This window comes from the organism of the source record quoted next, unplaced genomic scaffold (assembly GCF_019419815.1).
Source record: "Pyrus x bretschneideri cultivar Hongxiangsu unplaced genomic scaffold, Pyrus_bretschneideri_v1 Contig33, whole genome shotgun sequence".
Lineage (NCBI taxonomy): Eukaryota > Viridiplantae > Streptophyta > Magnoliopsida > Rosales > Rosaceae > Pyrus > Pyrus x bretschneideri.
The window spans coordinates 2,811,361-2,823,310 of NW_025999646.1; the positions used below are offsets into that span (position 1 = coordinate 2,811,361).

The following is an 11,950-nucleotide window of genomic DNA, read 5'->3' on the forward strand; positions in this document are numbered from 1 at the left end:
AAAGGATAAAGCATGATAGGCATGAAATTGGGGCTTCGATGTGTAGGTTTTATTCCATTTTCTCTCCTATGATTGCACATGTGTTTATCTACTTTCCTCTTTCCAGAATAGTAAAAGAAAACTTCTATAGGTCCTGTTGTGAATAAAAGCAATTCTTCAGCAGAAAAGGGAACATATATATGCTGGTCAATGTGCTTCCGGGTGTGGCATTCCTGTAAGCATATTTGCATGCCAAACTAATGCTTTCAGAAGCATATACCTATTATGTCCAGCAGAATCACGGCAGTCTCCTATCCAACAAGGGCATAATAACATTATCCTTTACTTTCAGATTGAACTTAAACTGTGCAATCGCTGATCAGTGATCACACATGCACCATATACTCCACCACCCGCAAGCTACTAAACCAATATATGTTCCATACGCGACAATCCCATGAGCATATAATTAGAGAAACATTCATAACATGTAAGCCATACGACATTAACATTCATATAACTACTCCAGTATTTGTAGTTACACTTAAATCCGGTGTGTCAACATAGTGTAAAGGACTACTCCATCGCCAACGGTAGCTGTGTCGAATCTCGTCATCAGGCCTGGAGAAAACTTCCGCAAGATCACCTTCAGTAGATGCCCGTAGCGATTGTTTCACTGCAGCTAGAGCATCTTCATTCTTCACTCAGAAATCCAGGGATAAAACAAAGGCAGGAAGCTGCATGAAGATGTTGAGCATCGTCCAAATTAACAATGTACAGGACTGCACTACACTTATTGATAGATAGGACCACGACCACCCATGGGGGTGTGACCTTGTTGATTAGGCCAGAAAGGACACCAACGTTGTCCTCCAGGTAGTCCTTGAAGAAACCGAGCAGAATCATTGAGGGTGGTTTGAAGCAAAGAAGGCCACTGCAAAATTTGCAAGATTGCAGAGGTCAGTTTACTGCGCAGTAAATTTTTTGCTATTATTTGATTATATTTTTGTTCAACAAAAATTTGTAAATTTAGGAGCTGATTTTTTGCTGTAATTGATAAAGATTCAGTTACTTTTGTTTCGTACTTTGATGTTTCAAGAATCTAGATTGTGAAATAGAAAAGATGCCAGCTTTGGTAATTTGGTATGGAAGTTTAAAGTTTGAATCCAGACTGAAAATTTTACACACAATATTATGCGAGGACAAATTCTACAAGTGTCAATTAATAAGCAAGTAACAAAAACTAGCTAGTTTGGAATGGCAACGTTACATGCATATACATAATAATCGATACCACACGACATGCATATATATATACATACGTGTGCGTGTGTGTGTGTGTGTGTGTGTGTGTGTGTGTGTGTGTAGTGTTTGCTTGTAATCAGGAAATACGAATCCCAGGAGAAAATGAATCTGAGTACAAAACTGAATGTAAATAAATCATTGTGAAAATTTGGAAACTAAAGAAAATCTTTCTGTTCGGTTGTAAATCGCCGAACGTCTGATAGGTGTTGGTGGGTACAGCTATCAAAATCGTGGGGATGGTTCCGTGGGTTCTTGCCGAACAATTCGCGAATGCATCCCAACACTGCATACGCAGCTGCCGGCTTGTGGTACAAAAGTCTAGAGAAACAAAGCGGTAATTGTAAGGGAGGTGGAGAACAATGTGTGGCCTGCAATTGTTGCTAGCAAACTGTGATCTACAAGTCTTTTCCATTATCTTAGGCATTGTTCTCAAAATCTCCGCCTAACGTCGCCTAGGGGTTTGAAAATTAAGAAAGGACGCCTAGATCTACTGAGGCACCTACCTAGGCATCCGCCTAGCCCGTCAAGACCCGTCTAGGCACTCGCTCAGGTTGCGACTCATTTAGATAGAAAATAGATAGCTTTCATTTGCATTTTTTTTTTCAATAGATTGTAAGAGACTTGTTGAATACTTAAATGAACACACATTATATGCTTGTCTCCCATGTTTTCATTATGTTCCAATAGCTCATAATATATATGTCATTCTATTTTGTAGTTTATGATGAAATTATATATATTTTCAATATAAATAGACCGCCTAAACGCTAGGCCCCAGCCCTTCGCCTGACTAGTGCCTAGCGTCTTTTAGAACCTTGATCTTAGGCATCAGAAGCTCACCGGCTCTTGGAAAGCAATCCGCATATCGGAAAGATACTGCTGCCTGTGTGATTATATAATTGTTATTGTAATTAAGTAATCAAGTGAACAAAATGGTCCAGACATCGTGATGTCGGGTCTATAATAACGCTGAATGCCCTTCTCGACATTCATGCAAAACTGATCCATCTTATTAATCTATAATAGTGTCGTCTTCAATCGCCATTTAGGGTACGAATTAAGTGGAACTTTCATTCACTGCAAATAGCTTCGACAGCTAAACTCTTAAGCACTCCGGGGCAAGGATCACCCAAGGTTGCCGCGGAGATAGGGATTGAACATCCTTCTTGGCCAAGGCAAGCCTGCAAGTCCATTGAAACAAGCAAAGGTGTTAAGCATGTTTAAGCCATCTCTAATTAGAAACTACTATTTGCAATCCCGTTTCACCCTCTTACACCCGGAAGTCGATATTTCGTAGTTTTCGACTCCTAAAAGAGGAGTGCAAGAAGCTCATTGGAGGGGAGTGTGAATAGCATTCCCCTACGAAAATATATGAGTTACTGGTTCAACATTATGATATGAATAAGCTGAGGTTTCCCTTACCTGCTGAACGATTGATAAGATGTCAGCACTGCAAGCTCCTGAAGCGAATGTGCCACAATTTCCAATAGGAGTTCCAAAGCTAGCAAAGTTGATTGAAGTGATACGCCATCCTGGTTCGCAGGTCAGTTGAACTTCAGGGTTTTGAGACATGAATTCCGAGTCTGGTTTCCAAGAACTGGCAGGCGGAGGATCAGTCTCAGATACATGTGCGCATATTTCTTGGCCGGTTTTTGTCCTCAAAGAAATCTTTGAAGGGTCACCACCAAGCTCTTCGTGGAGAACTAGAAGGTTATCTCCGGTATGTACCCATGTACGGGGAATATGATACCTAAACATTATGTCTTCGCATTTGTTAGTAAATCTAAGTGCAAGAGATGCATAATACTGTATCGTGCAAAATATATACAGGATTACAAAATGAATAAAACCAGCAATGTTCACTCTTACAGAGTTTGAGCCGGTTGACCACAGTTCCTTAGACATTTAGATGCGTTATAGGCTCCTCTGTAGTCACAATCACTGCCGTTTACGCAACCAGTTGAGGGCGAGAGGTAGGCTTGCCAATATCTCCCTACACTCTGCCCATTAACCCAAGCTTGTCCCTTTCCCATGCTAGCAAGATTTAACGCCAAAGGACCCTTGCCTTCAGGAGCAAGGAATGAAACCTGAGGATGAGAAGAACATCAATTGAAGCGGGGGAAAAGGAAACAGAAAAACATCGAATCAAGCATGCCAACTACTTACCTTGTACCATATCAAACTCTGATTAAGTGGTGGAGCAGACCCTGTAGTCCACAGTGAACTGTTCGCAAGGCTTATGTTATCCAATCCAAGGTATTCCCCCTCAAGTCCCACCTGGTAGGTCCATTCTTCAAAAGAAAGATCATTTGTTCTGTTCTTCAAGTCTCTAAGAACAACAGAAAAGATTCCTGCTCCTGCAACATCGAACCATGGCCCGTAATTCTGGAAAATAACAGAGATTTAGTAACAGTAACTACTGCATAAAATTTCTGAATAATTACACACACCGTGTTTGTATAAGCAGAGGAAACGGTGCAAAGATGGCTGTTAACAAACAGTTTTTTACGTACCTGTACACCAATCATCATACTCAACAAATCTATGGTATTGTTTCCATGGTTTAGAGTAATCTTCTCGTCAACAATGAAACTTGCATCTTCATGGTTACCATATCCAAATCCTTCAAGATAGCGATATAAAATGTTCATTTAGATGCACAAAGGACATAAGATTCAAAGCTTCCGAATAATTAGATGGTCAGTTTTGCGCTTCTCTGCAATTCAATAGATTACTTACCCACAAGTCTTTTATTTACGAAAACTAGGGCTGCATGTCCCAGACTCTCGATGTGTAAAAAAAGTTCTTTTTCTTGACGGGGTATTATGTTTGCGTCCACATTAATGCTGCCAGTATGGTGAAGAATATTCAAGAACATATCAAAATTTTGATAAGAATACAAATAACTAGAATGCAAGTATGCCAAGGATTTGAAATGCTGTTCTTATGAGCGCAGAAGATGAACAAAACTGGATTCTTTACCTTATTGTATACCATAAATAATCACTAACATCTTTCGTAGTACTTATCTGCTCCAGTAAGCCCGAGTCAGTAAACGAATTGTTACTCCAAGTACCAACTCTCTCTTCATACCAACTCCATGAAGCTGGTTCCAGTATAAAATCATGTACACCGGGTGTGAGGGCGAAAGGAGAAAGTCCAATATTCCTTTGTGAGACAACCTTCAATTGTGACACATTAATGGGAGGAAAAATAATCAGGCAAATGTTTGGTTCAAGAGATCTGGGACACTCTGTTTTGTGCTAAAAGAAGTTGCGAGTCCCGATTGGCCCATGAAATACTAAATTGCAACAGAATCCATACCTTAGCGGTGTTAAATATAACATTCTTACAATCCGGAAGGATGCTTACAGACCAAGCTGGAAGGAAATAGATATTTCCATTAAAAGTGACATTTGCATCTGAACTACTGTCATAATTAGCAAGAAATGCCGCACACTCATTGGATGTTTTATGGTAGATATGTGCCTGATGAAAGAAAAGGGAAACCCGAAGTCAGGATGGAGTGAGAGATATGAACAAGAGAAAACAATGGTGAATACTGAGTTTTCGAAAACAAATTGATTTTTAAGTCCAGAAAATATATATTTAAAAATCTTGAAATATGTCGCACACCTCTAAATTAGTACCAAGTTTCATTTGTGTCGGATCAGAGCTGATCATATATTCTTCACACTGTTTTATGGCCAGGTGCAAGTCTCGCAGGTGTCCCCATTTTGGCTGTCTACGAAAACCTGCATAAGATGCTTCAGAAGATGAAACAACAAAAGGAGATGTGCATATCAAACTAAGTGTTGGATAAAGTTACCATATTCATCTATAGGAGCATCATAATCATAGCTCGTTGCAACCAAAGGGCCTCCAGCAGTTCGCCCAAAGTTGGTACCGCCAAAATACTGCAAGGAAATGTCGGAGAATGAAGACATAACGATGATGTTTATGGAATCATATGGTGATGAAAATGCTTACATTTACCAATCAAGGTTAGAACTAGAGTTAGTAGAGAAAGAGAATCTGTGTAGCTTACCATGTAATAGTTTTGAAACGTGCCACCTGTTTCGAAAAATCGTGCAACAGCAAAAGCAAGGTCCTCAACAGGTCGAAAGGGGATTGGATTGCCAAATCCAAGGAACCTATACATAACATATGAAATTCAACAACCTGCACTTCCAAGTGAACTCCAAAGAGGACTCCTGCATCCTATACACAATTTAATAGGCTAAATAAGCAAAGATTGTTACCATCCACTGTAATTCTCTGTCCACATCTTCGGTTTGGATGGGGAATTTGGGGTAAACTCATCGCAATAAAATCCATTGCATGTGTTTATCTGCAGGTAATTTATTAAACTAATGAATATCTCGGGAGTTTGCTCTCGGACAAAACCCCTTCAACCCTTAAACTGGAATCACGTAAAGAACAATGAAAAGGTGGGAGAAACTCTGAGAAGATATATCTAGATGCCTCATAAGTTAAAAGATAGTTTTACTTCTTGAAGAAAAGCAGTGTTCTTGATATATAGGCTACACCATTTCATGAAAAATCAAGTTCAAACACTCACAACTGGATCCGGGGCGTCATCTTGCACACACATCACCCAAGGTACAGATGTATTGAGACTAACAGCAGTTTCTGCAGCCCATTTGACATATAATTCTCCGCCAACTCCATACGACCCTTCAACATTTCCAAATTCATTTTCAACCTGTGAGAGCACATGTAAGAATGCGTTTGAAGAAATAAAAATTGAGTAATGCAAATTATAACTGTTGGTTTTGTTTTGTTAGCCTGATTACTACATCAAATTGCACGAGAAAACACCACGAGTGCCCTAGCTAAGTTTTGGATACATAATCTGCATGACCATCTTATCAGTATATGTCTCGATACGCAATTGACTCAGAACAGATGCAGTTGGTAAATTGGCTAACCGTCAAAGGGAAGCACCTGAGCAAGAATGATTGGGCCTCCTTGTGATGCGAAGAGATTCTCCATTTTCATCATTTCAACAATTTTTGCAAGAAATATCTTCATTTCCTTCTGCATTTTGACAAGTATAAAATTTACCCATCCATAAGACTCAAAAGGAAACCACTTGAAATTTGGGCATTAATTTGAACAACTTTCTTTTAAAAGCATAAGCAATGCAAATAAAGATGGAAAAGTAAGAGGTCAGGTTTTACTCATGAAGAAACCATTTCCACTGCCAAGTATAAACATATCAAGTACCTTAAAAGGTGCATTTGTTGTGCGAAACTGAATTCCGGGAATAAAGTGTAACCAAATTGGAAATCCCCTGTCATATGATAGCAATATCTAAAGAATCAGTTCAATGCCAAAACAGAGTGAAACATACAAAACTAAGAAACTGATGCCGGTGCAATGAACATCACAAGAAACAAAACAAACCCGTAGTTCCATTCAGCACAAGCATACGGGCCAATCCTCAAATGAACTAGAAGACCTGCTTCTTGGACTGTCTTCACAAATTTCACCAAATCAAATCTGCCTTCAAAGTAGTACTATGTAAAACGAAAAAACCCGTCAAATTAGAGACAAATCTAGTGAGAAAATAGTTGTCAATAGACCTAAAGGACTTAACTAGCTAACTGAGAGGCTGCAATTGCTAGGGTTACTTATATATACCTGGCCTTTTACTGGCTCATGGTAGTTCCAAAAAACGTAAGTCTCAATCACGTCTATTCCCCCTTCCTTTGCTTTCTCAATAACTTCCGGCCACACCTGCATTGCCCCCCAACAAGAACAATCCCACCTTGTCATTATAATTCACCCTCTAATACCCTTTTTCCAAAGGTTCTCAATAAGCACATTGCAATCACATAAACAAACAGATGTTTAGAACTCACCTCCGGAGTGGTTCGAGGGTAATGAAAAGAGCCCGACTGCAAAATCCGCCGCTTCCCATCAATAACCAGTGCTCTGTGGTCATATGTCACGGTGGCCGAAACCACAGTTTCAGTGAAATAACCTTCAAAATCTAAAAGGACAAACAGAACTAATACTACCCAATTCTTGCTTCCCATCATTCAATTCAACAAAATTCACAAAACCCAGAATTCGAAAAAAATCCCAGAAACTTCAAAAACCCCTCAAAGATTAGAAGAGCATGAGAGTGATATAATCATAAATTCCCGAATTTAACATGTGCGTTGAACTGGGTATTCGATTATTTTGTTTGTTGGCACTGAAAAATGCAAATGATCGTACCTTGATGATTATCCAGACCGATGACATTTACCAAGCTTGGTTTTTGGAGGGAAGCTGATGCCTTTTTCTGTTTTGGTTGGAAGAAGAAAACAAAGGCGTTGCTGTCAAGTGATAAAATAGAGATAGTTTGCTTCATTTTCGACCGTTAATTTGGGCAGCTTCAAACGTAACTTGTCGTTCAAATCAGTTGGAGTTGAGAGTCTTGAGACCCTGCATTTGAAGATGAATTTCATTAGAGTATCGGGAGATGTCAAATTTTGAACATAAAATTTAAAGTTTGACAATTTATGTGATATTTTGCCATATTTTAAAGTTTTATTGTTCACCCAATATGTCAAATTAAATTATTATTTTATGTCAAACTTGATAGCAACTCTCCTGCTGTCAATTCATGTCATCGCCACATAGTTGGAGAACATTAGTGTGATTTTTATTTATTTATTATTATAACTTATGTAAACATTTTGACATTTTCTTTGAAAAAGCTCTTAGACCGCAATGTTAATCACTATTTTGGTCTTTATTTTGTAAAGAGGAATTGACCATTAGAGGATGATTACAAATCTCTTTTGTTGTAAAGGTAAAATTAACACAAGTAACAAAATCAACATTGAAAATAACATGTGTCGTATTTCAACTGCCCGTGTATGTTTACCCCATAAAATTTGTGGTACATATAAAAACATTCGAGACATTGTCCATGCTAAAGTTCGTGTTTGTCGTTTTGTAGATTTTCTTATTTCAAACAAGGTTTGTAATCTTGTCCAACAATTACCATTTTTTCATTTGAAGAGAAGTATGATATTTGTTGTTTTAAAATTTTGAGCTTGTTTTGGTGGTTAAGATTTTCTTTATCAACCGCATTATAATGACTTAAACAAATAGATTTTAAAACTCACCTCCGGAGTCGGAGTGCTTCAAGCATGATGGTCATATGTCACAGTGATAGAAAGCACATCGATAAATATTCCATCCAACCAAATACATCATTGGTTTGTATAGACTGGGGATTTGCACCTGTGCGTATGGTACAGGCACATGAGCCAAACTCGAGGCCTGGCAAACTTTTACGGTGACAAATCGTTATGTACGGATAACTACTTAACTTTTTAAAGTAATTTCAAATTAATTTCAACATTTTAAAACATTATAAAAAATTACGTAATGTTTTAAAAGTTAAACATTCGTTAGGTCACCGACATTAAGTAATGACTTTACCAACACTAACAAACGATGTTTCTAATATTAAATGATGGGTTGAGCAAATTTTAAAGTTGATGTATACTAATCATTGTCCATAGAGCTATAATTCATCAAATGAACTATTTTTAGCCAAATTAAGTCATAAATTTGTTAAGCTAAACAACGTTGATTTGGAAATTCAAAATTCTATAGATGACTTGAGAATAAAAATCCGCTTTAGTACTTGTCCTCATCATAATCACTTAACGTTAATGAACCAAGTAGATGTCCACTTTTCAAAATGTTAAATAGTTATTTAGAATGTTTTAAAAAATCAGAACAATTTTAAAATCACCTCCGAAATTTGAGTAATTATTCAAATTTAACCCTTATTATAAATATAATTTGTGGGTCCGTTCACTGTCAATTAATCAACGTGTGATGCAATAATTGGAAGAAAAAAAACCGACGACTCGATAGAATGGTAGCAGCTAACAGAGGTCTCTGTTTTTTCGTGTGCAAAATTGAATGCCATAAGATAATTGAGAGGGTCGTTGGACGCTAATGTGATACATGAGGAAAGCATTCAGCTTCCGATAACAAGATATCAATCGGCGTGGACACTCACTGATCCAATTCAAGTAACAAGCTCTAGTGGGTTGGTTAAAATCCGATTTGTTGACTCAATTTTCAGCACAAACACTAAAGGGTCTCTCAGATTTCTTGGATTGGATCCGCTCGATTGCTCGGTTTCGGATTCGGGTGAGTTTCTTCTTCTTCTGCTCCTTCGATTCTTGCAACTTGTATACAATCTTTACTTAAAGACCTTAGCTTTAATACGATTTCTCGAACTAGTTGAACTGTTACAGAAAACCATGCTCTTGCTTTTCATTCTTTCACCAAACATTCAAAATCGTGAGCTAATGATCGTGTTTTTCAGGATGTTAGTTTCGATCAATCATGGGTTTTTTGTGTTGTATGTGAATTGTCAGTGGTTTTAGAAGATTCAGATGAAATGCTTGATTGTCTTGTGAAATCAAGATTTATGTTTTGTTGGAATTTTCGAGCTTTAGAGGTATAGTGGTAGCAAAATTGCAATTTGAACTAAAATCTTGAAAATTTAGAAAAAGGTATCTCAGTAATCATGAATTTGTCTGGTTTACTTGAATTAATCATGAATAGTTGAACCAATTGTAGAATCTGAGGATCATTTAATTTCTTTTGGCAGATTTCAACCTTGGGTTCCATCCGACTGCTGAATAATGGATTTTAGAACAATGGATCGCGGTCAGTTGACCCTGCTAGGATCCGCAGGCTGTGTGATGCTTACGGTGCATTTCACATTACAGTTATTGTCGCAACATCTCTTTTACTGGAAGAACCCGAAGGAGCAGAAGGCGATAATAATTATCATTCTTATGGCTCCTTTATACGCTGCTGACTCGTTTGTGGGTTTATTGGATATTAAGGGAAGCAAAACGTTTTTCATGTTTTTGGACTCTATTAAGGAATGTTACGAGGCTCTGGTGAGTGCCTTCAACTTTGTTATGGTTTTCTCGTTATTGTCAACTGTCTCATATGGCTTGCACAATTGCTAACTTCTCGTGTTCCTATTTCCAGGTGATTGCCAAGTTCTTGGCTCTTATGTATAGTTACCTGAAGATATCCATAAGCAAAAATATTGTGCCAGACGAAATCAAAGGAAGAGAAATTCACCACTCGTTTCCCATGACTCTTTTTCAGGTACGAGGTAGTTTTATGCTGTTTCAGTTTCCATTGCAATGGATGTGTAAGCATAATTCATTGTATATGTTGAATCTATCATATAATAACAGATACAATGTGGCTCTACAAACTGCAGCCTCGCACCGTTCGGCTAAACCACCAGACCCTGAAGCTACTCAAATATTGGACGTGGCAGTTTGTCATAATACGCCCAGTTTGTTCTGTTTTGATGATAACTCTACAAGCACTGGGGCTGTACCCCAGTTGGTTGAGCTGGACCTTCACTTTAATTCTTAACCTTTCGGTTTCTCTAGCATTGTACTCTCTAGTGGTGTTTTACCATGTGTTTGCAAAGGAATTGGCACCGCATTCACCCCTTGCAAAGTTCCTGTGCATCAAGGGAATTGTCTTCTTCGTCTTTTGGCAGGTACAACTTGTCTGTTCTTTTGCATGCCCAATTCTTATATGTTAGCTTTAGAGAAAATGCAACCAAGGATATAGAACACAAACAAATCAACAAAGATACCGAGTAAAAGGATTTGAGACCCGTCTATAGAATATCCTAGCTATTAGTATTATCTATTGTGGTTGGTTTTGGTCTTTTGAACATGAAAATTATTTTACTTGTTCCGAACTGCTCGCCTTATTTGATAGAATTACTATGTAAGAGTGATTATTTGCAAATTACAACTTTGATTTGACATTTTCTGGTTCTATACTTGGAAGCAAAAATATGTAAGAAACTGGAAACTTCTTGTAACTGAACCACCATTCACTTATCAGCTCGTTCTATTTGGAACCACACTCGTTCTATTGGAACCAGATTTTGGTTAAACGCCACCTGAAAATTCTTTTAAGACCAATTAGTGACTTAATCTATAAACTCTTTATTGTGCCATTCGTTAACAAACGAGGCTTTGATCCAATTGCAGGGAGTGGTCATTGACATATTAGCTGCCGTGGGCGTCATTCGATCTCACCATTTCTGGTTAGATGTGGAGCACGTCGAGGAAGCTATTCAGAATGTCTTGATATGTCTGGAGATGGTTGTGTTTTCTGTCCTCCAGCAGTATGCGTACCACGTTGCGCCTTACAGCGGAGACGTAGAAAAGAAGATGTTAAACAAGAAGAGGGAGTGATTCGAAGCCTTCTCTCATGTACGTGAATGCGATTTTCCTTTTTCATGTATCAATAGTTTTACCTCTCACTCTCTCCTTCTTTGAAGATGAGGTGTTCAACTGGTTCATGTCATGTATTTCTTACAATATATTTCTCAAAGATAATATAATTATATTTATGTGTTTATTGGTTTTCATAATTGAACGATTTAAAATATTTTGTTGGAGTTGGTACAACCAAAACCATAGGACCAAATTAATATTACAGCCATCAATCATAATGCGCCCTGTTAGCTAGCAAGCCAGCGAGAGAATTTTCAGGAGGCTGGAACACGGTCTTGTACACCAAGTGTGATAATACAATTGGTTGAAATATTTTTTTTTTAAGTTTC

The 11,950-nt window shown here is 38.0% G+C and overlaps 2 protein-coding genes across 2 annotated transcripts; one reads left to right on the top strand and one right to left on the bottom strand.

Moving 5' to 3' along the window:
• Nucleotides 1-2,128: 2,128 nt before the first annotated feature.
• Nucleotides 2,129-7,527, bottom strand: LOC125480403 (beta-galactosidase 8-like). Its single transcript, XM_048591242.1, has 18 exons — nt 7,173-7,527; nt 6,952-7,047; nt 6,715-6,827; nt 6,535-6,601; nt 6,253-6,345; nt 5,867-6,010; nt 5,547-5,635; nt 5,333-5,438; nt 5,114-5,201; nt 4,921-5,039; nt 4,609-4,773; nt 4,267-4,466; nt 4,024-4,130; nt 3,798-3,907; nt 3,451-3,669; nt 3,154-3,371; nt 2,707-3,034; nt 2,129-2,465 (listed from the first exon to the last, which is right to left on the bottom strand). The coding sequence occupies exons 1-18, from the start codon at nt 7,350-7,352 to the stop codon at nt 2,355-2,357; spliced, it is 2,553 nt and encodes an 850-aa protein (XP_048447199.1). The 5' UTR covers nt 7,353-7,527; the 3' UTR covers nt 2,129-2,354.
• Nucleotides 7,528-9,202: 1,675 nt separating this feature from the next.
• Nucleotides 9,203-11,743, top strand: LOC125480406 (transmembrane protein 184C-like). The gene is made up of 5 exons (XM_048591246.1): nt 9,203-9,477; nt 9,944-10,241; nt 10,336-10,458; nt 10,577-10,867; nt 11,373-11,743. The coding sequence occupies exons 2-5, from the start codon at nt 9,978-9,980 to the stop codon at nt 11,577-11,579; spliced, it is 885 nt and encodes a 294-aa protein (XP_048447203.1). The 5' UTR covers nt 9,203-9,477; nt 9,944-9,977; the 3' UTR covers nt 11,580-11,743.
• The last annotated feature ends 207 nt before the right edge of the window (nt 11,744-11,950 follow it).